General features: G+C 40.6%; 2 protein-coding genes across 8 annotated transcripts; one reads left to right on the top strand and one right to left on the bottom strand.

The window, feature by feature from the left end:
- Positions 1-337: 337 nt before the first annotated feature.
- Positions 338-24,257, bottom strand: LOC131683806 (HEAT repeat-containing protein 5B). Of its 7 annotated transcripts, none has more exons than XM_058966127.1 (8): positions 24,135-24,257; positions 21,747-23,738; positions 21,415-21,688; positions 21,265-21,300; positions 1,821-4,959; positions 1,156-1,758; positions 1,064-1,078; positions 338-987 (listed from the first exon to the last, which is right to left on the bottom strand). In XM_058966127.1, exons 2-8 carry the CDS (start codon positions 23,705-23,707, stop codon positions 644-646), a joined length of 6,372 nt encoding a protein of 2,123 aa, XP_058822110.1. In that variant the 5' UTR covers positions 23,708-23,738; positions 24,135-24,257; the 3' UTR covers positions 338-643. The 7 variants fall into 7 exon arrangements, with proteins under 7 accessions (XP_058822110.1, XP_058822109.1, XP_058822111.1 ...); XM_058966126.1 differs by having other exon boundaries at positions 24,139-24,245; XM_058966128.1 differs by having other exon boundaries at positions 21,265-21,297; positions 24,139-24,245.
- A 1,731-nt stretch (positions 24,258-25,988) lies between these two features.
- LOC131683805 (putative glutathione-specific gamma-glutamylcyclotransferase 2) lies at positions 25,989-27,525 on the top strand. Its single transcript, XM_058966125.1, has 2 exons — positions 25,989-26,305; positions 26,371-27,525. Exons 1-2 carry the CDS (start codon positions 26,042-26,044, stop codon positions 26,851-26,853), a joined length of 747 nt encoding a protein of 248 aa, XP_058822108.1. The 5' UTR covers positions 25,989-26,041; the 3' UTR covers positions 26,854-27,525.
- The last annotated feature ends 403 nt before the right edge of the window (positions 27,526-27,928 follow it).

The following is a 27,928-nucleotide window of genomic DNA, read 5'->3' as shown; positions in this document are numbered from 1 at the left end:
TCTGTCCGGCCAAGCAAAATTCATGCAATGCTACAACTTCTAAGTTGCGAGTTTGCAGTTGCGATTCAGTCGATCCCGGAAAGTCAAGCGGCATGCAGTTCCAGGTTTCCAATCGTAGTCCATTTTTCGTGCGTAGATCTTTGCCGATTGCTCCAACCGTATTTCCTACCAAATTGCTTTTTTGTTCGGCTTGTTAGGTCTGCACCAAACCCCTGTCTCTTCGGAGGACCGTCATCATTCTCAAACACCTATTGAAATAGAAGGTCACACACCTGTGGGTTCTTGTACCAATCTGGATGGTTTATGCGATTCATCAGAAACAATAAAAACATTTGCAACAGAGTGAGTATAACTGTTATACTTTATTATTTTTAAATTACGTGGATAATAACAATTAGACGTTCAATTATTTAAAATTTAAATAATTTCACAATTCCCTTTAGTAGGCAAACTGCTAGGTACTTCACTAGTAATAAATACAGCCAATATTATATTCCACTCGTTAGATTACAATTGATTTAAGCTTCAAGTAAGTATAAAATGTGTTTTGTCATTATTCGGAAACATTCTACTGATTATTCTATTAGGTTTCAAAGATAGATTGTTGAGAGTAGTTTACTTATGAAGTGTAATCGCACAAATTTTATGACGTGCTAAAGTTACTAAAGTCAGTTTTCAACTGAATTGTAGGCTTTTGCTGCTGCGTCGCGCTAGCACGAGCTACCGCATTGGCGGCCTCGCTTTTGTTTTTTGCCTGAATTGCCGTCATCTGGTTACGCTTTATAGCCGATTCTAGCTTGTTCCGCAACTCCGGAGCTTGGGACATGAAAGATTTGAATTCCTGGGGATACTTTGGGCCAATCTTCATCAGCCATTGGAGAGACTGTTCATGCAATTGGACAGCTTGTTTTGTGTGTGTGCGCAATTGCTCCGGCTCGAGCAGATAATTGATGAGGATTGGAACCAGCAAAGTCAGCATCTGAATGCCTGTGGAAAAAAGAATAATATGAATTTACCAGGTTTATTAAGTTCAACATGCAAGTCAGTGTCTATATCTGAATACCTTGTACTGATTCTTCTGATAGCGTTAGATGAAGGATAAGAGTTAGTTTTAATTAATACGAGTCAAGGAAAACCTTAAAGGTGTGTACTTACGATTCTGAGGCTCTGCTAACGCTATTAAAGCTTCTAGAGTTGATATACCCTCCAGAATAAATGCTAACTCTATGTCGTTTTGCGGACTACGATTCGACTGAGTGTACAAAGTTTCGATCAGCCTTGGTGCTAAAGCATGAATGTATGGAGTTGAAACTTTCAGATCTGTGTTGACAAAAATCGAGCGCATGGTTTGAACGCATTTCAGACGAACCATTGGAGAGCCGCTCATCAAGCATTGTCGGAAGTGATTGATGCATGGGTATTGTAAATTTGGCGCTGATACCAGGGAAGATGGAGTGTGTAGCAGAAAAACCGCAATGGCCAGCATCATGGTTACTTCATCCAGTTTGGTTTCTTCGCAACCGGTCTTAGTCAGGTCTATAATTTTACCCAGCGCGCTTTGTAACAGTTTTCGCCAGCCGTCCGCTGATAGTTCATGTTTGGCATAACGATCGGTAGCTAAGGTTTTCAATAATTGCAATGCCGATTGGATGATATTCGAGTTGGCTATTATGGTTTCATCGTTGATTGATTTGGTTGCCACTTCCTTAATGACGCCAGTGGTAAGATAGAGCATTGTCGGAAGAATAGATAGAGCTCCTGTGAGGAAAATAGAAAAATTATACTTCACATTTTAGTTACATACAATCAACTCATCTTACCAGTAGGTGAGCAAAGCTTTGTAAGTTCCAACATACTCTGAAGTATAGTCGCCACGAGAAGACTACTGTCTTCGGACAATTTGAAACGTCCATTTTTCGCCTCGGTCATCTGGCGTTGAAGTTGTTCGGTTGCCACACGTGCACTTTGCGATGGATTCATTGCAGGGATTTGACGTGCGAGTAGACACAAAACTACCTCCATAACTGCGTAGACGTGAGATTTTCCAGGTAAAATTTGACCTTCCTCGCCACCTTCGCCAAGATTATCAATATCCGGATTTTCGACATTTTCGTTATCAGCTTTGCACGCAGCTTCGCTCAGTTTATCTTGCTTTTCCAGTTCGAGTGATTCGTTATTTGCAGTGATGGTTTGTTTCATTATTAAAATACTCAGATACTGAACTTCAACGCTGTCCCGTGTTAGTATCAATCGATGCAACACGTTACACAACTCCACAGGAAGCGATTTATTCTTCGTCATCATCAAACGAGACCATTTTGAGTCGAATATAGTGTACAATGATTGTAAGCATGCAATAACACTGTCCTGCTTTTCGTTTGTTCTTGTACTGCAGAGTGCCTCCATGCAAATTCCAAATACCAGATGAAATCGATCAGCACTGATGCTACCATGTGAAATCGTGTTATCATTCCCGCCGACTGCCGCCATCAAGTTATGATTCGTCTTATCTGTGGCTTTAATACTAGCTACATCGTTTGCGTTTGCTTTATCGTCGTCGTTAGCCGTTGTAAGTTCTGTTGCATTTTTGACAAACCCTCCGTTTAACCAGAGCGCTGCGGCGTAAAGAATCGGTGGCCAAGATGTTAAATAATGCGGCTTGGCTAGATTCATAGTGTCGTTCGTGTAAAAAGCTCCGCCCTCGTGTGGCAGTTGACTTGCGTAGTCTGAAGGTAATGACAGCAGAGCATAGTCCTTTAGAGCTGCTAACCAGTGTGTTGATAGATTGCTCAGTTCGGGTTGTACCAACGCTAACAGACTCTCACCACGACTCTCAAAATCTCCAAATTCTTCATCTGGTCGATTTGATTCACTGATCAACGGGGTAATTGCATTAGATGACGAAGATAGTGTTTTTAACATTAAGCTGGCTGGAGCAGATCCGTTACCAATCATTGCCATTATGTACACTTGAGCCCAAGCTTTTAGGATACTTAGCTTTTCAAGTGTAGCCATACTTTCGTTGTACAACTGTGTACTGTTGGTTTTATCATTGAGCTTACTTAAATTTGAGACCAACAATTGATGGACGCGACGTAGATCATTCAAATCCCTTGCTACTCCGGAACCAATCCATGCTGAACAAACCTCGCAAGCTGCTGCAGTGACATGTGAGGGAGTATCCTGGGAGAAGGCTGGTCGCAATGCAGCGCCAACCTGTGCCTGGAACTGTTCCAACAGGAGATGACCTGGAAATTCAGGCTCAGGAACGCGTGCGAATTTGTCAATTACTTCTTGCAGTGTCTTCAGACCTTCCAGCCTGAGTTGATCGGAATCACTGGTTGCAGCCATGAATGCCATTCGAATAAGATCAGACAAATGCAGCACCAGATAATCGCCGCGAGATTTTGTTATTTGCATTTCTTTTGCCAGTAGCAAGTCATAGTGAGCCGCATTTGCATGTTCACATGTAGATATAATCTTTCTTACACATTCTGCTGCGAAAACTCTCGTAGGCCAACGTGGCTGGACGGCCGGATGCGTGACTAGATTATCTTCAGCATGAAATTCAATATTATCATCATCTCCTTCATTGTCTTCTGCATCGTCTGGTTCTTCCTTGGAGCCGGCAGCTTCAGCTGGGCCTGCTGTTAGAGCCGCCTCGGAAGCAACTGTCAGTACGTTCTTACACATACTAAGCCACTGGGACAGGTTATCAGCGGCCAATATTTGCAGCATAGATGTTATAGTATCATGGATATTTTTTATCATAACATTATCGCTCTCGGTGTCAAGCATTCCAAACAAAACACCCGGTAATCCGTAATCCGAAAGCGCAAATCCATCATCATCGCGCACCAAGTTCATTGCGTGCTCACAAACTTCTTTCGCTTCGCGCGTTGTTAATTGGCGCAGACAAGAGACTGCAGCTTTGCGTAACATCAAATAGTTACTGCTAAGATTTTGACACAGATTAGGAACCAAAGTTGACAAATTGACATGGCGAGGTGCGAACAGGTGGAGTTGCTGTAAACATCCAGTGGCTTCCGCTTGTACTAACGGATCTGCGTGAGCTTGCATAATAGCAGCAGCACAGAGGAACGATGATCTCGCAGTGCATATTGTCGTATTACTCCCTTGTAGTTCTGGGCCCATAGTAGTGATCAATGCACTCAACACGCGCCCAATGCACTGGTGTACATCGACATGCGATTGTGGTACTGAAAGAAGAAGCTTCAGCGCCAGCGAAAGTGTTGGTTCAACGTATCCTCTGAACATGGGACCTCCTGAATCTGCAATCAAAGATAGTGCGTATAGGGACCAAACCTGGACTACAGGCGAGCTTCCGTCTTGAGCTAGTGCCAACAAAATAGACACACTGGTGTTCAGATGCTGCGACGATCCCATTCCACCGACATATCGATGTAAGCAACCTAATGCGAGAGAGTGGCCCGTCCTTGTCACTACATCCCGAGCCGATTTTAAACGATCAAAGCTAGTTTGGGCAAGCTCCGCCGTGATTCGAGAATCTCCCAAAACTTGAGCTATCCGTCCTAGTGCCTCGCCCGCTGCACAACGCAGTATGGGATTTGTACAGATTAATGCGTTGATGATCAAATTGGAAGCACTTTTTCTCACTTCTTCCTGACCAATACCGGATTTTGTTTCGGTCAACCCTTTAAGACCACTCAGCAAGGCCGTAAAAATGTTCATTTGCACCGCTTCTTGGCGGGAGCTCTTGGCGTGCTTGATACACTCTCCGAAATGTTCCAGCATCTGCAGGCGATGTTTGTTGGCTACTTTCGGGAAAATCAGGCCGAATAGTGTGACCGACTGATCGATTACGGCGACACCCAGTGGAAGTGGTCCAGGACATTGTTCTCCGTTTGAAATGGTACGATATAGACAGCAAGGGTCGTGTTCCAATGCACCTGAACCTGCGGCACTGTTCGGTTGCAGCTGAAATGAAATCGGGTGGTTTTTTAGGAAATCATTGTAGCAATTGGCGTTAGAAAGTTACTTAATTCAGCTTAGTGGCAAAACTAGAAGCGACGATTACAATGGTTTTTCGGTGATATCTTTTATAGCGTGTCATAAAATTTGTTTTTTTTTTATTTTATTAAGTAAAGGAAAAAGGTAGAAAATGAATATGTTAAACGGAAGAATGAAAATTGTAAAAATAAATCATCGCAGAGAGAACTCGTACCTGCAACCCTTAACTTTCAGCAAATGGGCTAAATATAATTTCCCCGTTTTATTGGTAAATTAAATTGAAAACGTAACAAATATAACTAGAGGTACAGAAGACATAATGATAGTGGACGAGAAACGTTCTCACTAGAATGCTTCCACTGTACGCATAATTGTCCTATCAAGAGTTACAATGCGTTTCAACCTTATGGTCATTCACCTCTTTTCGGGTTAGAAAAATCTGTTTAGAAAAAATTCCAACCCTATGTACGGGGTTGGGAATCGGACCCAGGTGAGCTGCGTACAAGGCAATCGATTTACCAACTACACTATGCCCGCCCTATTTGCATTATATTGTTTTTATACGCTGTAAGAAACGAACACTAAGGCTGGATTTTTACAAATTCATTTTTTAATTTAATGCCATAATAATTTTTAAAAAAGTGCTTTTCGGTTTGATGATGTCTTGGCCTTTTATAGCACACTTGATTACATGATATTACACAATAGACTTATCTACCTGCGTTGGTATTGTGCCGCTTGGACGTTTAAATTTGCAGGCAAACAAAACTTTTAACTTTTCGTGAAGAAACGGTGACGTTCCGTCGAAGTTGACAGAAGCTGATGCGTCTGAATCGTCCTTTACACGGCGAATTGGGATTTGAGAGGCAAACAAACCACTTCTGGGCCTGAGGGGAGGGTGGTAGTATAAAAATACGAGTTTTTTTTTATTTCGATTATAGAGGTTTTAACCTTAAGGTCATTCGCCTCTTAGAAAAATCTCTAACCCTATGTGCGGGGGGTTGGGATTCGAACCCAGGTGAGCTGCGTGCAAGGCAATCGATTTACCAACTACGCTATGACCGTCCCCGTGATTGTGGAAGATTCCCCATTAGCTGCGTTGTGGCTCCCGGTCCCATACGAAAGCATTTGCGAGTAATCTCTCCCGGTAGAGCGAGCTTTGAGCAGCCAGTACCACTGTCGAATGACGTTGATGAGCGCTGGTTAGCCAGGATGAAGCAGCTCGATGTGCATCGTCCTGATTGTTTTCTTTTTTTATTATAAAGGTTTTAACCTTAGGGTCATTCGCCTCTTTGTCGGGTTAGAGAAATCTTCAGAAAAATCTCTAACCCTATGTGCGGGGTTGGGAATTGAACCCAGGTGAGCTGCGTACAAGGCAATAGATTCACCAACTACGAAATCTCCACCTTCCATCGTCGTGATTAGCATCGTCGTGATGAAATCCTTGTCGGGCAATATGATTGGATGCTTTGTTGCATATGGCAACTTGGAGTGAACGACTCGGAGCAAGCCATTTTCGATAAATGGATGAAGATTTCCGATTCGCTTGCAATTATTATTAGACTGAAGGAGTTAAATTTGATCTGCCAATTGAACGTGCTGGGAAATCTTGATGAGCGACTCCGCAATTCTCGGATAGTCAAATAAGGATTGGGAATATGATCGAGGGAATGCTTCTTCTGGCAGTTGTTGACGAACCTCAAAACATATGCCATGATGCGTTGTACTTTGCGAAAGTTGTTGAATTTAGTTGCAAACCGAAAGAGTTCGACCTTTACAGATGGCATAGTGATGACCAATTTTATCTCTGGAAGCAGCTGATCAGAATCTTCTAATTCATAGTAGGCTGAGCAAAGTAACTCGAGGCCGTTCTACCAAAGTTCGTTGTTTAATAATTGTTCCGGCAGTTGACCTCGCGATACCACGTCAGCAGGATTGCTTGCCGAGCGAATGTAGCACCACTTGTTGTTTCCGTTGGTTCTCTGGATCTCTGCAACGCGATTTCGTACAAAAACTTGCAGACGATCGGCAGCCTTCTTCAGCCAGGCCAGGACGATTGTGCTATCGGACCAGAGTACAGTTTCTCGGAACGTCATCTGTATGGATTGTAGTACCTTTTCCACTAGGCGAGTTAGCAGTACAGCAGCACACAATTCCTTCTTCGGGATGGTTACCTCATACAGTGGTGCGACCTTTGATTTGCTGCTGAGTAGTTTCAATTGTGCCTAACCATCGGAGGAAATATTGCGCAAGCAAAGACAGGCACCATACGCAACGGCAGAAGCATCAACAAACCCATGAAGTTCGTAGGCCACAATATTCGGAAAAGTCACTTGAACGAAATTTAGGTGAGGCAGTGATTTTTGCAACAGGCGCCATTGTTGTTGGAATTGTTCATCCAGTATTTCATCCCATCCTGCGTTGGTCTTCCTTAGCTGCTGCATCAGATTACGTTCACCGGTGAGGACAACCCCAATGGATCGAAAAATCTTACAATCTCGGAGTAGATGATCCGTTTGGTCGCTGGTCGAGCCGGCGTTGTCAATTGTTGATGTTGACGAGCGATGAGAATCAGATCGTTGCTCGGATCCCACAGAAAGCCAAGAACCATTATTGAACGATAGGCACCATATTCCTGCGAGGTGAGCTGCTTTTCACGCTCCTCCACTGGAATACGCTGCGTAAACTCATCCGAGTTGGAGTGCACGGGGAAACAATTTGCGTTCGAACTCGTATATGAGATGCTCAATTAGTTCTACAAGCTCGAATATCAACAATCTGAAGGGCCTCACCAAGCCGTAACGCGGGTGACGGCGTGAAAACTGCCGAATAGCGGTTGAGAATAGCTTAAAGCAACATCTGATGTTGCTCCAAATGTATGTGATATCCTAGACAGACTTTTTTTATTATTTCGTTTGACACGGCTCATAGCGGTAGCTTAACGGAGCTGTGGATCTTTCATGTGTTTACAATATGTAAAAATAAAAATAAAAACAAATATTATTGACTATTCGTTGGATCTCGCGCGTAACTTTTTATTGCGAGCGGAGACCATCTTTCGCGGCTCGCCTGCTGCGTCATGGGGATCATTTAATTTTCTCCTGTCATTCACATCAAGGTCATCATCGTTAAAAGTGTCTTGGTGCTCGCGATCAGGTGTTCTTTCTTGCTTCTTACACTTACGGGTGACCAATGTAAATGCGTCGTCATTGTTATTATCTTCTTCATCGATGTTGCTTACAGTGGTTTTTGGGGTGCTGGATGCTGCTTTTGCTGTTGTCAATATGAACAGCTGCCACAAATTTGGCAACCGTTTGGGGTTCAGGTGTTGGTATTGAAAACTCTTTTTGGTTGGTTTGCCGTGGATGCATTGGCAATCGGTAGAGATGCATTCTCCTCTGTATGTTCCGCGCAAGGTTGTCCGTGGTGTGCTAGCTGATTACAATACTTGCATGTAGGAGTTTGCCCCTCATGGGTGCATAACGTAGTTTGGTTAATAATAGCTTCATGAATTTTTAATTTTATAGTCAAGTGGGAGGGGATAGGTCTTTCGACCCGCAAATCCTTACCACAAGAACACCGTTAGATGTACCTGGAAAGAAATTTCTCCACGTCTCACGTGTAACAGATTCTACTCCGTATTGTGACATGTATTTTGCAATTAGATCAGGAGGAATACGTGGTGAAAGGTCATGTAAAGGCCGAACACGAAATTATTGCGACACCGAAAATGTCATGCCAATTTTCTTATAATGTTTAAAATCAAACCAAAATTTTAGGGTAGTTTTATACATATATTTACTTCAAAAATCAAAAGAAAAGTTAATCGATGGAGCCTTGAGTGTAAAATTGAACGCATTTTCGCTTGATGCCCTCCATCAAAGTCTTTACAGTGTCATCCGGTACCAGTTTCTGTTTTTTTTCATTTTCTTAACATGTACTTCTTGTCTTTGACTGTCTCTTGCTCTTTCGAAGTTCCCGCTTCATCATTGCCCAGTACTGCTCCACCGGGCGCAGCTCCGGGCAGTTTGGCGGATTCATGTCCTTTGGAACAAAATGAACAGAATTGGCCTCATACCACTCCAGGACACTTTTAGAATAGTGGCATGATGCCAAATCTGGCCAAAATAGCGGAGCTTCGTCGTGCTGCTGCAAGAACGGCAAAAGGCGCTTCTCGAGGCACTCAGATTTGTAGATCTCGCCATTTACTGTGCCCTTTGTCACGAAAGGCACACTCCTCAGTCCGCAAGAGCAGATGGCCTGTCAAATGAGATATTTGGAGGCAAACTTCGACATTTTCTTCTTCTTAAATTTGTCGTCCGCATAGAACTTGCTCTTGCCGGCGAAAAACTCCAACACCGGATTTGCTTAAAATCGGCTTTTATATACGTTTCGTCGTCCATCGCACAGCAGCCATATTTTGTCAGCATCTTCTTGTAGAGCTTCCGTGCCCGAGTTTTAGCCGTCGATTGTTGCCGCTCATTGCGGTTTGGGAAGTTCTGTACCTTGTATGTATGTAGTCCAGCTCTCTTCTTTGCATTCTGGACGTCTTTTTGTTCTCCGGTCCTGGTTTTCTTCCAGCTCCTATGCCGTGGTCCAACGTCAACCGCTCCTGGAACCGCTTCAACACTCTGGAGACGGTTGAATGGTGAATGTTCAATATTTTTCCCAACTGCCGGTGCGACAGGTCAGGAAATTCCAGGTGTTTGGAAAGAATTTGTTCTCTCGACTCGCGTTGGTTCACCTCCATTTTCGTTGAATCGAAAAACACGACTTCGACTTTGACAGCATGTAAACAATACACATCAATGAGAAAGTGTGCAAAATTTGGTTGATTTTTACCCAATGGTAAGAAAGTTATGCCCTGTTGAATGTGTCGCAATAATTTCGTGTTCGCCCTTTAGCTTTACATTAACGTAGTCTTTTTCTATATATATACACGGGAATCTTTATTCCAACTTTATCACTTTCAGCCACGTGCTTCAAGTTGTTCTGCAAAACGAAACGTTCGGCTTGGGCTAACATGTTGAATGATACGAGTACTACATTGCAAAGATGATGATACTGAAGATACATAACCTCCTTAAGCCTAAGCTGCATCTTCACCTTCAGCAGGTATTCCACTTCACGAAAACTCAATCGTATTGAACAGAATTTAAAGTCAACGACCGCTGTGTTGGGTCGGAGCAGAGTTTTTTCGTCAACTTTACTCATGATGGCAAGAATAAATTAAATATTTTCTTTGTTTTCGAGACAATGCACACTAGATCGAGAGATCGCTAGTTGTTGTTTACTTGGTTCAATTGTACGTCTGACTTGGACAGAAGTATAAAGTAGACTCATCCCAGACTGACTTGGATAGTTCCATCGAGACTAGTTTGCATACCTTACATTAATACTCACTGTTCTCCATTCAGCCCAAAATAATATTAAATATTAAAATATAATCTTTTGCGACATGACCATTTGCCCCTAAAGGTTGCTCATATTTCCCCACAATGTTTTTACCAAGCCAAAAGTCGATCATTACAAACAACGATTATTTTCAAAGATTTTCTTCAGCACTTTTAATAACTGCATATGAAGAATATGTGTTGCTCTATCAATAGAGGGAATTATTTGTTTGTTTTGCTGCAAATATATTTGCCTTCAACCTTACGGTGCTCACATTGCCTCACTTTCCCCTATTCAACTCAAATAGATGATTTTTTATCGTTTTGAAACTTTCACAGTATATTCAAAATTGATTTCTTTAGTGACGTATGTAGGATTTAAAAAAAATGAGAAAAAATTTGTTTGCACTTCACAACTACCTAGTTTTTTTTTAAATCCCATTTTACAGATCTCGATTCACTTCTTTATAGGGTCGAGAAAATACACGAAATATGCATATTTTTTCGTGATCTGCAGTGGTGTAACCCCTTCAGTAATTCGAGACAGTTCGTATTTTTTGCGTTATTTTTCCCTGCATCATTTTGTTGCCATTTTAGAAGTTTTCCATAATAAAAACCAGCTTCATAAGTAAAATTCTGAAAACGTCGTTTAATGTTGATTCGCGAAACAAGTGGAAGTGTCTTTCGGGAAGAACTGAAGAACAATTCGGCAGGCGATCAGCTTCAGAAACGGAAGATACCAGGATGGTGGTGTTAAAACCAGTATGAAACCGTCTAATTTGAAGAATTTCGAACCCCACATTTGTTGTCGGAACAATGTTGTCTCAAGCGACGGATCATGAAGATTCGACAACGTTCATCCCTAAGAAGTGGCATCAAAAGCCTTTAAGCAAGGACGAATTTCACATTTTGGATATTATTGAGATCGTTTCTAATAGTTTCTTTGCGTTTTCTTTTTAAATTACACTACTAATTAAACTAAATATATGCAGGATTATATAATCCCCAGCTCCCTTTTTTGCATTTTTATATCTCCGTCATCTATGAAAACCAGAGTTAAAAATATTCAAATTCATTGAATGAAAATTGATCATATTCAGCCGCATTCATTTTCAATATTCAGTGACGCAGCTGAAAACGTCAAACGAACAAACCGCCCATTCATCCATACAGATTTTCATTCGTCTCCGATTATTACACGAAGCGACCGTGCAGCAACGAATCAAACACATCAAAATAGACCCTGGCACAATGTAAGCAGTGATGATTGTTGTTTCATATGCTTTATCGGCATTTGAAAACATTTTCCTAGATAATTAGGCCATTACAAATCTTTTTTAAAAATTATGTCCAAGTACAATTTTTTCTGAATGGGGTGGCAAACAAAAAATAAATATTTATTTTTATTAAAACTAAAAAAGCATTTTTTTCATTTCACATTTTCCTGCGATCGTTCTCGTGTACGTTTCCGCAGGGTGATTTCGGATAGCGGGGTTGTTTTACTAAAATAATTCAAGCAAACTTTATTGAATCAATCAAAAGCTCATATAAAAAAGGGATGGTTAAGTTTTTCATTTTAAATAATTTTCCGAACAATACAATTTCTAATAGCGTTTTAATGTGTTTCTAAATTCCCAATAAAAGCTTGAATGATCACTAAGAACTTAATATGAACATTAAGGAGTACTTTTAGGTATTATCCGAACTTTTGGTTGCTTGGATAGTTTTCGTACCGTTGTAGTGGCACATGGACCGACTTTACACAAAAAGCATAAAAATTGTCAAAGATGACCCTGCTTGATAACAATGTACAGAAACAGGATTGTAGCATTTTACATCTGGACTGGCGAACGTACATTATGTGCATACTATAATTTTTCGAGCTCTAGTGGAAACGGCAGGTTTGGTTTATTGCTTGTGTTTGAAAATTTGTTTGTTTGGTACATGATAGTCATTTGGCTCTGTTCCGTGTACATCTTCAAAATACTTGCATTTTCCTCCATCTTGTTGTGCAGTCGTATGGATTTATGAAACGTATAGGAATCATCAGTTCATATTTGCCTTTTTCATATAAGGAATGCAATCACTCTGAAACTCGACTTGTCAAGCTAGACCCGGAGTGTCGAGTGTCATATACCACTAGATTCAGTTCGTCGAGATGTTAAAATGTCTATATGTGTGTTTATTATAGTAAAGTTGAAAAGTTTCAAAAGTGCATTGACACTAGCTGTGACTCACTTTCGTCCATAACCACTTAAAACAACCCTTACTTTTCTTCCTTCCTTTTTCCCCAGGAGACTGCATCAAAGCGTTATATCGTGGGGAGACTGATTCGGTCTGGAGATACAGTGAACTCAAAAAATAGCGTGATCACTGGCACTACCTAGTGGTAGAGTTGAAAACTATTTGGTCTTTCACAGCTCTTGATCTTCCGAACAGGTTTTCCGAAGATAGATACCCTGTACAAGATCGAGATCACGAGATATTTCTTTTGTTGAATTTTCCATTTGCTTGTTCCATTTACATGATTTTAACAATCTATTTCAGCTTTAATGGTGGTACTTAAGGTATGTCTTTGTATATAAATGATTATATATTGTCCAGGACAAGTTATGACAAAATGATGCAATAGAGCATACATTCGAGCCGTTTAACTCCGAACACCTATTCGGTTAATCGCAGTGGGGAACTTCCGTGAACCATTTAGCTCCCGTTTCAGTGAGCCATTTAGTTCTTGTTTACGCGAGTCATCTCAGTGAGTCATTTATTCCTCGGCAGCGGAATTTCTCCCGATACCGATGCCCGTTGCGTGAGTCATTTAGCTCCCAGTTTTGTCGCAATCTACTCGGATAGTCCATAAATCCTACTCAAATGGCCAACCAGTACTTGGCGATGTTGGTTCGGCGATACCGGATGGACCGTAGCTTCTGGTTCGCTGAAAACTCGACGACCAACCGCTGGCGCCTCACTCGATCTAGTTCCTGACGGTGGAACTAGTCTGCTCACGGTCTTCGGTCCGGTGATTCCAGATGGTTCGTGATGCCCGGTACACTGGCGCCTCAACCAAAGCTGTGATTACTCTCATAGTCTTCACCTTAGCATAATCGTCGTGACTTTAAAAGTTCGAGCCGATGATATGTTCTCCGACCGCGATTTTCGCCTGTTGCTGTCTTTCGGCTGCTAGTCAACACTAGGTGGGTTACTTAAGAGCTCTAATTATACAGTGCATTCCATACCGGACATCTACGGAATCACACTGTGCACTCATCGTAAGTGACATATGCAGTTAATCCAAGCAATCTTTGACTCTGCCTCTTTCAGCTTTGAACTGTCCTACAGGTAATACGCGATTCCTTTCTAGACAATAGTTCAGACATTCACAAACACCAACCCTGTTTTATGATGGGCAATCTCCGTGGCGAGTGCCTCCAGCTCTTCTAGTGATTCTCCGATTACTTGGAACACCACATTATCCGCGAAACCGAAAATCGTTACATCTCTGAGAAGGTTCAGCTTTAATACTCCATCGTACACTGTGTTCCACAGCGTCGGGCCGAGGAACGTCAGTTGTAGTTGTCATTCTCCCTTGTCTGTTTCATAGATCAGTGTTCGGTACTGAAAGTAGCTCTGTAATATACTGCAGAGTTACTCATGCTGTACAACGAATGGGCGATTGCTTCCTAGCTAGTACTATTGAAGCATTCTTCACGTCTAAGGTAACCACCACGCAATAGCGATATCCTTTTCTCTGTTGTCATCACAGCTCCCACAACCGTTCGGGTGGAATTCACTGTAGACCTGCCTATAACGAAGTCGAATTGCATGACATGCCGTTCTCACGGTCCGTGTACTTAGTTAGTTTGTTCAGGATTACTCTCTTTAACAGTACCAAGAGACATATTGACCTATAAGCTGGAAGATCTCCAAGGTTTCCTGGCATCGGAAGCAGCAACAGCTTCTGTCGCTTCCAGTTATCGGATCATTCTGAACATATCCGGGTTCTCATATATCGCTTTTTTCTGCGATATATGAGAGGCTGGTACTGGGTCCTTCCACTCATGGCTTTCGCCATCTCGATCAGCCGCTTGCCGGTAATTCGAGCTTCTTCATCGTGATCATCCTCCTCACTGTACGGCCAAAAATTGGTTCAAGTTGCGGGGAAAACCTTTCGATGGTGACCTCTAGCTTTTCCGGACACCTTTCAGGTGGTGCAGCTGGGTCTTTTATCTGCCATGCCAACTTTGTAGGCGTCTCCTCGAGAATTCGCATTGGCTTTGTGACAAAGCTCATCAATTCAAGCTTTCTTGTTCAGCTCGACTGCTTTGTTAAAAGGGGCTCGTGCAGCTCGTTTCTCTCTTTCGGTGTCACTACGAGCACTCTAACTTCTTCTCCAAGGTCGAAATAACTTATACGTAAATCGGTAATCGTCGTATTACAGCCGACGACCGTTTCTCGGTCTCCCATTTCTCGGTATGGTCGCATTACACGCCCTTGTTAGTACTACCATTAACTCGTTCGCATTTAGGTTGAAGAGGATGCCCCCAAATTTAAATTCTTCGACGGACACGTGCTTGTGAAAGATCGCTGTTTTCCACTTTCACTCGATATTCAAACCGTGTCCGGTTACCAATGCTGTACCAGATCGCTTGATGGTCGCTGTGGGTATATCCTCGCACACTTTTCATCTTTCCTGTCACTCCAAGGCTACAAACATTAAAATGGATAATGGATTCCCGGCTCTCCCTGCGGTAAGTACTGATGGTACCTTTGTTTGTAAAATCTACATTTAGCTTTGCTAGAGCCTTCTTGATCGCTGATGGTCAGACAAAGTCCTTTTGATTCCAGCGTCCTTCTCGACAATTTTGCAAGTTCGTAGTTCTTGGAATATTTCAGAATTAAAGTCTCTTCGGTTCCTTGGAAAACGGCTAATTCGATTTTCACAAGATTAGTCTTAAATGGAAGGTTTAGTAGCAGACTTTGATCTGGTGAAGTTCATACGAATTATTTTAGAATGCAACTACCGATCTCTGTCGACTGTTGCGTTTAAAATGGGATCGATTCAGAAGTCGGTCTGTTAGCCTTACCATGAGATGTTTGTTTGAGAATTCACGAGCGGCTCCTTCCTTCCGCGAACAGTAAACGTTTCGTTTGATGTTAGACTGGATCGACGATTTTATTCGGACGTCCTATCTACCATATTGACCATTCTTGTTCAAAATAAAAAAAAAAAATCATGGGATGGATTTGTGATGATGTGTGACGACAGGGGGGGTAGGGGGTCATGTCATGCTACGTAGCTTTTTTAAAGGGGAATAACTAACATCGTTTTTCGTTTTATTTTAAATTTTGCAGGGACAAGGGGGGGGGGGTGCAGAGTTACCGTTAAGCTACGTATTTACCAGGGGGTATTTAGAGGTTTGTGACGAAATGCTACGATAGGGAAGGGGGTGTTAAAAATCGCTCATAAAATGCTACGTCATTTATGAATCGTCCCTTATTGTTTTTTTATAAAAAGTGACAATTTTTTTAATTGAGGTTATTAAAAAAAATATTTGCCCCATGATTTTTTCCAGCAATTTTGAAGGGGGGGGGGGGGTGACATAATTTTTAAAAAAGATTTGTAATGGCCTTAGTGAAATGAATATATTGTACGATATTCAACTGAATGAATAAGGATGGATATGTGAATGAATATTTTTTCTATTCACCGCGAGTCGCGTCAGGTTCATTTTCAGCCGTCACAAAAGAACTTCGATTATTTTTAACTCTGATGAAAACTGTTTCGGTTCCGAGCGTTTTTCATATGTAGATGATAGGACTGGTTGTACGTCATTTCCCGGTTTACCATTCCCCGGAAAACTATTTCCCGGAATGTACCATATCCCGGAATATCGTTTTCCAGAATGTACCATTTCCCGGAAAATCATTTCCAGGAATGTATCATTTCGCGGAAAACTATTTCCCGGAATGTTATTTCCCGGAAAAACCATTTCGCGGAATACCATTTCCCGGAAAATAAAAAAAACTCGTACCTCACCGACCAAACTTATTTTTAGAAGACCTGCTATGCTAAATTTTACCTAATTTAGAACATAAAAAGTTGTTTTCAAACATTTTCATTTTCAAATTTTTTTTGAGTGGTTATTGTGGTAAAAAAACAAGAGCGACAAGATTGCAAAACTGTCGTTCTAAAGATTTAATCTTTACGATTCCGCGATGTTAGGAAAGTTTATTTAAATTGATCATTATATGAACAGCTTACGAACGACTTTTGGTTTTGAACCAATTAGAAACTTGGAAGGATTTAAAAAATCGAGAGGTGAATAAAAAGCATCCAAATGGATAGGATATCAATGAATTAAATGGGTACCAAAAGAGAAACAAATACTTTCCAATTTTCCCACCGCCGGTAGTGAAGGGGTGAATAAATTCCATTAATTCATGACCGTTTAATTCCTGACTAACAGGCCCTATATTTTGCCTCATATTTGTTCCAAATTTTGCGGATTCAGTTAAAAAGGTATATTTTCATTTTACTATTTTGAATCGATTCCTTCGCGTGGTAATCTTCGGTAAAAAGCATAATACACCACTGCAGAATTTTTGAGATTTGAAAATTTTGTTATTGAAATAAAATGATATAACAGAAAATGGAAGGCGAACAGAATACCTAATTGTATATATTATTAATTCTGCCCTGTCGTTTTTAGGTAAACTCCAAGCGTACTGAAAACTTCAAATGCGTTTTATTTTCGAATCCACTTCAAACCACGAGCTTTGAAATATTCACAGCATATTCTAAATTATTTTCTCCAGCGATATACGAAGGATTTTAGTTAATAAATGAAGTCTGTATCGATTTTCTTGGCCATTTTCAGCAAATTTAAGACTAAGAGAAACGAAAGCAATGAAATTGAAAGACGGATAGATATTCTATAAATGATGGGGTGCTGATTTTAATGATATTTTCAGCGTTTCGCGTAAAATTAAAATGGCGAAAAAAAGTCATTTGCTATCGTTCTAAGGAATCTAAAAAACTTTAGTTTTTGACACTAGGTCAAACATTAGAGGGGATAGTGTAAATTCGTAACGATCAATTTAGAACGCCTCAGAATGCGGCCATCTTTGAAATTGAAAAGGCTGTAATTTCCACACCGTTGGCAACATTTTTATGATAACCAATCAGAGTACTCTAAAAATGCCCTAAATACGTGGATTGATTTTCACTAAGATTAGGTAAAAAGTAATGAAAAAATAAAAACATTTCCTAAAATTTAGTCATAAATATTCCTGGAACCTTTGAAATTTTATAGATTGTGAATGTACTTGTCTGAGATGCTGCCTTCTTATATGCATTATTCTTTGGAATTTTTTGTAGAATGTTATTTTAATTTATATGAAGCTTCTCTGAAAATACTCTTAGACCTTCATTGCTTTTTATTCTCACTAATATTTGTTTACAGTAACAGTGCATTGAAAACGCCTTCAGTTATTTTAAATTTCACTTCGTATTAAAAATTTCTATGTGAATTAGCCTTCTTAGGAACAATAACAAATCAATGGAAATTATTTTAGAATTTCATTGATTCAAATACAATAAATACAATGAAATGGATTTGCCTTCTTTAAAATTTTCATAGCATATTTTTGAAATGCGATTATTTTTAAATTTAATTACGACCTTCTTTGATATCGCCTTCTTTTTAGCATAAGCTATTTTCTGTACCTTCGATTGTTTGATAATGATTTCAAATAAAATTACATATGCATGAGAATTAGTTTTCCAAATTCATTAACATGATCAGCGAGCAAAGACAAGCTGTGAAGGTAACCAAACAAATATTTGAGTAGCAACATAGTTCTAAATGCAAATGTTCTCAAAGTAGAAAAGATTTCAATAGTATAACAAATTGCCGAGAAAAAGTACGTTCCGGGAAATGGTATTCCGGGAAATGGTACATTTCGGGAAATAGTATTCCGGGATATGGTACATTCCGGGAAATGGGACATTCCGGGAAATGATATTCCGGGAAATAGTACATTCCGGGAAATGGTTTTCCGGGAAATGGTATTCCGGGAAACGACATACAAACGATAGGACTATTATGAAATAAAAACGCTTGTAAGGACGTGGCCAGGTGTATGGAGTTGAGCGGGTCTACGTCATTGTAGATCGTTGCGAAGTCTGATATGACGGTTCTATCACATTCGCCCGAAAGTCATTTACCCGAATGACGTTCGCCCGAAAACCATTTACCAGAATGGACCATTTACCCGAATGTCATCAACCCGAATGGACCACTCGCCCGAATGTCATTAATCCGAATACCACATTCACTCAAGCATAATATAAAATCGGTAAATATTTAGTTCAGTGACTTTAGTTATAGAAGTCCGACGTTAATGCGGTTTTTTTTCCAAAAGGATGTATTTTAACCTAAATAAACCAAATCCAATGTGAAATCTTTAACCAAAGTTTGATAAACTGAACAAGTGAGCTTATACAGCGGAGCTAGTGTGATGCGGCTTGGGCGCATATCCGAGGCCAAGGATCCGAAGCGGCGCAAAGCCGCTGAGGTTCCGTTGGACGAGGCGTTGATCCACCCGTCGCCGAAGTTATAAGCAAACCTGTGATCCTCTTGTTTGCCCGGTTTACTCAAACAAAGGGGCTATAGCTAGTTTAAAGCCGACTGAGCGGCAGCGAAGTCGGACAGTGCACCAGAAAGCGATGTGGCGTAGCCACATTAGTCAACCGTACACTGACCAATGTGGCTATGCGACATCACTTTTCGGTGTACTATCCGACGTCACTGAGGTTCTGTTGCCAACGCCACAAATGCTCTTCAGGTGCAAACTGATGCATATAGGACGCAGTTGTAAGCTCGAGCGGTGAAATCTTGTGATAAACCAGACAAAATAATAAGAAATCTTTCGGAAACACCATCGATCGAGGTAAATCTATATTAAGATGTTCCGTTAACGAATTGAATCAATTAAATTAGTAATTATATCTTGCATGGTGGAAGTTGGCACAACACCGTTAGTAAATAGTAGCTCATAAATGTTATGTGGCGAAGCTAGTGTGATGCGGCTTTGCCACAATTACCGAGGTCGAGGAACCGAAGCGGAGGTCCCTACTCGGCAAACCTGTGATCCATTGGTATGCTTGGTTTACTGAAATATAGAGGTTGATTCCTTCTTTAAATATGAGCAGTTCTTTGAGTTTGTATACCAAATAGCCCTCGCAATCAAACCGGTGATCCACTCGTTTTCCCGGTTTACTCACACTTAGGGATTGATTCCTTCTTTTAAACATGAGCAGCTCTTTTCCCACAATTAAGGGTTGATTGCTTCTTTCAAACATGACAAATCCTTGGATCTGCATGCAAAATAAGTTGGCAAAGAAACTGTTGATCCACTCGTCTGCCCGGTATACTCAACCATAAGGGTTAATTCCTTCTTTCAAAACAGCAATTTCTTGAATCAATATACCAAATAGCTCTCTACGTAATATTGGATTTCGAGACAGGATGATTCTTCCACCTAATTCACGGATGATTCTTCCATCTAAACCAAAGTTTTTTCAGAAAAATAAAACAACTTGGTCGTCAGACAAAATATTCGGAAGATCACCGAATACAACTAATTTACAAACAAGTTGTTGCCTTGGCTTTCTTGCCCCATAAAGGTATTCTAATGGCACTCGAAGAATTGAGGAAAAGTTGTCCAGAGGCTCTCGTCGATTTTTTGTATTACATTAGTAAAAATTGTATTTTTGGTAGGAAGGAAACTTATCAAAAAGTTTCTCGATAACCCTTCTTTGCCCCCCGCTTCGTGGTCAGTTTTCGAAAATGTATCGACAAAGATTCCTAGAACCACCAATAATGTGGAAGACTAGCACAATAAATGAAACGGTTTAAGCCGTGGAAATTCTATGGTGTGTTGAAGCAGTTGCAGCTTGAAGAGAAAAACCCTAGTACGTATGTTTTACGTACACTACAAGCGGTACCAACAGCTAAAAAGTCTAAAAAGAACTCACGAAAGGAGTTAAAACTGGAAACCCTAGTTAAATCATACAAACCAGGTGATTGGATTAACTATTTGACTGGTATAACTTTAGTGTTAATTTCTTCATAACTTCAAATGTAATAAAATTTGTATTTCATCTTATTAATTAAATTTTTCGATTGACATTTCGATGTTTTTCGGGTATATGGAATTCGGGCGAATGGCATTCGGGTTTATGTTGCATTCGGGCGAATGTCTTTCGGGTGTTCGTGGCATTCGTGTGAATGACATTCGGGTTTATGTGACATTCGGGCAAATGTCCTTCGGGTAAATGGCTTTGCTCAATTCAGCAACTCCATCTACGATTTGTGCAGATGTTCGTGCTATGCTATGCTATCTGCAGCGGTGTAACCCCTTCATGTCTACTCTACAAAAAGGAGATTTACAATCATTACGAAGTATCAACAAACATCGATATTAATGGCGTTGACTATGACTGCAGAGACCGCAGAAATCATAGTTACATGAATCTGGGAAAATTTCTTTCCGAATCTGCCAGCTGTTTGCAATCGAGGCCGAGAAGACTCGTAAGAAAATCTGGAAGTCTGCAATAAATTCGGGCGTGGATTCTAATTGCTTGTCTACGGTAATTATATATCAAATGGTTTATTATATGTATATGTAGCTACGTGACCATTATTTCAAACTCGCTTGAAATGAAAAATACGACAACGAACAGTCAACGAACGGAATACTTATCGAAAAAAAAACAAATGAAGGTTAACGAAAGAGACGGCAAAAAGCATGTATGTCAAGCACAAAAGTGAGCGTTAAAAATGGCCACAAGGTTTTATGTTATGTGCTAACTTACATATTCACGATCGGCTTTACGGTTTGGTTCCATCTTCTAATTAAGAAGTTTGGAAATCATAAACAAAAAAGAAACGGAAAAAATAAATGTAGAAATAAAGAGTTGGTTTTAGGACGTTTTGGTGCGTGCTCGTGTGACCGGTGAACTTACCTGGTCTTCAATGGAGCGATGATCCGTCTCCTGCAGCCACGTGCCAAGAATGATAGAATCGTCGGCGTGGCACATTTGACGTAGAAGCGATGTCGTCGTGTTGGCAGGATTTTCAGTCAATGTAAACTCGGACACCAGCATGCGCAGCAGATGTGTGTAAGATGATTCCAAGGCATTTGCCGGTAGCAGCGAGAGCGTTTCATACAAACGCAATCGGACCATCGCCGTCGGTGCTTTCAAATGCTGCCCATAGTTTTTCAGAACCGATGTTATGCTGAAAGGAGGAACTTTGTTGTCAAATCGATAAAGTAGATTCAATGTAACAAACTGACTTGATAAGCATCGCCAGAGCACTTTCAATGGGTGTCAATAGACGACGTGTAATATCATCTGTTACCAACTCCGGACAGTGTAATAGGAAACTGTGCATTACCGAAAGTGCGCCTGCTCGTCCTTCTAGAGTGACTTGCCACGTAAAAGCGTCTCCACGAGCCTTTTCTGAGTCTAGCTCTTTTGTAGAGCGAGGAAAGGCATTGCGCCACAACAGCAGCATTCTGGGAAGTAAACCTTTAACTACGGGGACCCCTAAAGTCATGATCGCGCCAATTAGCAACCAACCAGCTTGCGTTCTATTCAAAGATAATCGACTGTTCTGACTAGCAGTTCGTAGTAACTCTTCGGCTGTATTGAATATCACCTTGCCTCTTGTGTGTGGAATGCCAAGTGGTGAATAACGCACACCGCCTAATACTGCAGCTAGTGCACCACTGTACCCAGATATGGCATCAGGTGAAGTTCTCATTTTCTCAATAGCCTCAATGAATCGATCTATCAAGGGAGTTATTTGGCTAGGTACGGCCACACAAACACAACGGAGACACCAAGCTGCGGCTAATCTTGCAGCCATGCACGGGTGGATCAGCACGGCGCAAGTCGCATCAATAAAGTTAAGCGATTGGTCTGTAAGTAGATTTTGAGCCGTTGTCCCCAAAAGCAGTACAAGACTGCCTAACTCTTGTAGTGCACATACCAATAAATGCTGACTGAATAATGTTTCCTGGTTTGAGTCTTTTGCATTTTCTGGATTAAAATCGATGGAATTCATCTGTTTGGCTATCACGTGAATTAACTCTTTACAAGCAGAAGTCTGAGCTTTTTCTCCCAACATTTTTCCAATAACGGACCGCAATATAAAATTAATACACTTTCGAGAATAGACGGCATCTACATGAGACGAAGCTGCTTTAGGATTTGCGACCAAATCAAGCACATGAACCAAGAAGTTTTGCATATTACGCTCCAACCACAAACCACCCATCGTTTGCACAAATATGACGTATGCATGGGTTACGCCAACTCGAACTTCACGATTCACTCCTGAACTGCCTTTGATAATCTCTCCTGTTCCTTTAAGAAATGATACACCACCACGTAGAAATCCTGCCATTAGAACTCCAAGTGCTTCGTCCAACGATATCGGTCGAATCGATTTAGTGCTCGATGCCGAAGAATTCATGTTGCTGAAATTTTTAAGGCTACCGTTCTGCGTGCATGCAATCAGTGTCCCCAGTAACTTGGCAACAGCACATCTAACTTCATAATTGCAGCTGTCGAACGCCCGGAAACACAATGCGGCTAGACTCTCCAGCTCCGAAGTGTACAGAAAGGGAGCGTGCTTCGTCATTTCAAGTAAACAATTGGATGCAGCTACACGAACTGCCATCACGCGATCGGTAAGGCAGTAACGAACTGCCTTATAAATATCTTTGTGAACATTGGAAATTGCCGAACCCATTCCTGCACATACTTTCTCCAGTGTAAGCATTATTTCAATTCGCACTTGTGACTCTGCGTTCTTCAAAGATTTTATTAAAATCTGTACTGTTTCTTCGTATGACCGACCCATCATTCGACCAAGTTTCTCATACATACAGCCAACGACGCATATTGCAGCTAGTCGAGTCGCGAGATAACTTGGAGAGTCATCCTTGTTCTTTAAGATGTCGTTGCACTTGTTAACTGTTTCGAACAATAAGAATGTATCGCCTACGGAGAACAGCGTCGCCAAACAGCGAGCTATAAGCTTCCTTGTAGGAGGTCCCGGTGAACCTTGAATGTGCTGCGTCAACTGTTCTACTAACTTTTTTTGACATCCTTTAATGTCCGATTTCTGCGCTGCAACTAGCACTTTATCCAAAAAACGAAGCCATTCAAAAATGAACACCGAACGCTTCTGTTCTGGAAGTTGATTCAGAGCGTCCTCATTTAGCGTAAGACTGTGGGATAGCTCCATCTTCGGACGAGAATGGTTCAGCCTACCAACCCTGAAATGAAGAGAAAACCGATAAAATTTATTAAATGCTCAAATTGAAACCAGATTATTTATTGAATGTTTTTGCATGATTTCATCAACGTGCCTACTATATATAAAAATTAAAAAAAAAAAAAAGAATGATATCCTATTAGGTATATGCTTGTTTTTTAAACTATTTGAAATTTATTAACTGTTGTGATTGTGTCGATTTTTGTTCTCAGATGAACTGTTGTCGCTACATCAATACACCGTAATTAGGAAACAAATCGATACATGGGATGTAGACTGGATCGAGTGATAGTGATATCATCTTGTAAAATGGGTCAAAGCGTGTTGAAAATTACGGACGTATAGCTTATATCCATCATTGCTGTCATAAACTAATATAAGAAAACATAAAACTTACTTACGCTCGACGTTATCGCAACGTCGAAATTAATTCTGATTTCAATTTACTAGATTTTTATGAGAAAATAAATTATCTGCATTGAAAAATCCTGCGACTCCATAAAAAACTTTTTCACAATAATTATTGAATGACAGTAAACCAATATTATTGACGTTTTCAGAAATTTGTTGACGTTACCCAGTAAAGTTCAGCCAGAAATGAGCCGGAATTCTAGCTGGATCTAGATACTGCTCCGGCTCGCAGTGACACAACCGATTCTAACCCAGTTAAACTCAGCCGGAAATGAACCGGATTTCTGGCTGGTTCCATTTCGCATTCCGGCTCCAGTGACAACCGATTCTATTGAGATATCTGACGTTTAAAATACGCACACTGAGATTTCGCATTTTTATACTACCGCCCTCCCCTTAAGCCAATAGCGGTTTGTTTTCCTCCCAATTCGCAGTGCAAATGATTTGTTTTCCTCCCAATTTAAACGTCAAAACGGCACAATACTAACGCAGCTGGATAAGTCTATAGTTAGAATCGGTTGTGTCACTGGAGCTGGAATGCGAACTGGAATCAGCCAGAATTCCAGTTCATTTCCGGCTGAACTTTACTGGGTACTAGAACCGGTTGTGCACTGAAGCCGGAACACGAGCTAGAATCAGGCGACATCCCGGCTGAACTTTACTGGGTCCAATTTAAGTTCAACTACCCAGTTAAATTCATTCCGGAACCGGTTTGGATATCTGAATGGAATCAGTGTGGATCGTATGGATTCCAAATCAAATGCAACAACCGATTCCGACTGATTCCATTCAGGATTCCGAATCAAATTTCGAATGGTTTGACCGGGTATGATGCCAGTATCCCAGTTAAGCTCAGCCGGAAATGAACTGGAATTCTGGCTGGTTCCAGTACGTATACCGGCTCCAGTGACACAACCGATTCTAGTTAGAATCGGTTGTGTCACTGGAGCCGGAATACGAACTGGAACCAGCCAGAATTCCAATTCATTTCCGGCTGAACTTTACTGGGATATATCTATGGTTGCTAGTTCCCAGTTAAACTCATTCCGGAACCGGTTCGGATTTCTGAATGGAGTCATTATGGATTCCAAATCAAATGAAACAACCGATTCCGACTCAGAATCGGTTGTTGCATTTGATTTGGAATCCATACTGACTCCATTCAGGATTCCGAATCAAATTCCGAATGGTTTGACCGGGTTTTACTGTTTTTTCTCCACACACGTGTACACGCAGAAGAATCAGGACTTTTTGAAACAACAAAACGTTTAGTTGAATTTCAAACTTGACGAATAACTGTTTCAAGCTGAAATGAGTTTCTCGAGAGCATGTATTTGGTTTAATTATTCAACAAATGCTTCTGTTTACATTTTAATCAGAAACATTGCTGAAGTAAAATAAAATTTGTTAGATTGATCTGATCCCTTGGTTGCGAAGCAACAGAATCTTTGTTTCATTTCAGGTAAATTTGAGTTGTTTTCTCCTTTGTAACCAAAGATTTTTTTGTTTCAAAATTCTCTTCGAAAGTAAACTCGAACTTGTTCGTTCGGTTAAATTTATTATCATTTTGTTGTTTCAAACGAAAATTTAATATTTGTTGAAACTACTAAAAAGCCAATAAATGAATTGGTTGGTAATTTCAGGCAATGGTATTGATTGAATCAAACCTGAATCTTGTTTGTCACTAGATCAAATAGGAAAATTGTTAATTAAAACCAAAATTTGTTTATTCTGATTTTTTTTCTGCGTGAAAAAGTGTCTGCAGTCAGGATGGGCTTTGTCTTTGGTGACCGGGCTACACCACTGAAAGAAAAACATTCCAAATCAGACACTCACACAATCAAAGCAAACATATGTTCATCACATTGTGATATTTTTTTATGCGTCAGTTCAATGATAAGCAAATTGTTCCGTACACTGACAAATTGTGAATTGATTTTTAAACACAGCCCGACATTCAGTAAAATGAGTGCCCATGTACGGATCATCTGCGACAGAAATCCGCGCTGTGAGCCTGACGAAACATGGGTTTTCGGCTATGGTTCACTTGTGTGGAAAGCAGATTTCCCCTTCGAAGAAAAACGCACAGGATATATTAAAGGATTTTTAAGGAGATTCTATCAAAATAGCATAGATCACCGAGGGACCCATGACAAGGTTTGTATGAATGTAACACTTTTATAACAAAATTTGATTTAATCAACTAAATTTAAATTCAACAGCCTGGACGTGTGGTAACATTAATACATTCGGATGACCCCGAAGCCAAGGTATGGGGCATGGGCTATCGCATTGGAAAAAACGATGCTGAAAAAGTGCTAAAACATCTGGATTATCGGGAGAAAAATGGTTATGGTCGCCATCGGGTACTGTTTCATCCATATCCTCCGAGCAATATACAGAGCAACCATCCAAAAAACATTGTTCTGTACTTAGCCAAGCAAGGAAATCCCTCATTTGCTGGTCAACAAGACAGTATACAAGAAATTGCCGATCAAATTTTAGGAGCTGCTGGCGAGAGTGGCGAAAATACGGAGTATGTTTATAAGTTGGCCGATGCTATGAGGCAGTTATATCCCGGCGAGGAAGACGATCATTTGTTTGAACTTGAACAAGTGTTGAAAGCAGCCGAGGCTAGGAAGAATGAACGCAATGGTTTTGTAATCTGCGAGGTTGATAGATCGAGTTTAAGTAAAGAGGGTTGAGCGCGGACAACAGAGAGAAATGATTTTTTTCGGATAGATAAAAACATTCTGTACATAGCTAGACAATTTAATTGAAAATCATGATAAAATAGACTATTACTTTCATTAGTAAACCTAACTAAACCTCTAACTTATAGCAAACGAGTTCTGCCGACCTTGAATTCGCTATGTAACTACTATATTTTTATCCTTACAGCTGTCTCGCTCAACACTAGTGTCGTGCATAACCCTTGACTCAATATGCATTTATTAGACTAACTGAAGGGTCTACACTTTGACTTAATAATGTATATGACCTGATCCATCATCGATTGAATCCAGTAGTTTTGTTTAATTATTCACATCAAAGTATCAAAAAGACATAAGTATAGCCACATATTGCACAAATTGTAATATGATCATCTAAACTGCCTATAATCGCAAGTCAGTCTCATGTTGATAATATGCAACAAAATAAATAAAACAAGTGTCTCATAAAACAAGGGCTACATATGCAGGAAATACAAATAAGTTTTACACGATGCATGTGAAAACGCTGTGCATGACCTTGACCATGGTTGTGCTCATCTTGTGTTGAAGCATGTGATATTAGAGTGGCCCAAGGTTGTATGAAAAAGTGCAAAGTTTGGAATTTCAAACCTTACCCCCCAAAATGATAGTTTGGGTCCCCAACAAGCTTTCCTGAAAATTTCAGCTCATTTGGTCCACTGCAAGGGGTTCCGCAAACTGCTCAAAGTTTGTATGGAAAAAAGAGACCAAATGTATGGAGAAATGCATCAGTTTCACATTTTCAGCTCTAGGTGGCGCCGTAATCGATGAAAGTCTTTCGTGTGAAAAAATAAGAATCTTCATGTAACAATGAATGGACTCGTGAAAACCGGAGGTCAATCTGATGACAGCAGACAAAGTTATAAGCGCGCAAAGTTGAGGGTGTCATGTGCTGCAGTTGGGGTGGCTCTGTCGAAAGTGCAAAAAAACCCTTGCTTATGAACGCACGAATTACATGAGGTAGAAACACTCGATTACATGGATTACAACTTCTAATAACTCAAAATGCGGGCTATTTGGAAGAGTG

This window comes from Topomyia yanbarensis, chromosome 2 (genome assembly GCF_030247195.1).
Source record: "Topomyia yanbarensis strain Yona2022 chromosome 2, ASM3024719v1, whole genome shotgun sequence".
Classification (NCBI taxonomy): Eukaryota; Metazoa; Arthropoda; class Insecta; order Diptera; family Culicidae; genus Topomyia; species Topomyia yanbarensis.
The sequence above is the reverse complement of the archived record's forward strand: the minus strand, read 5'-3'. Positions and strand labels throughout refer to the sequence as shown.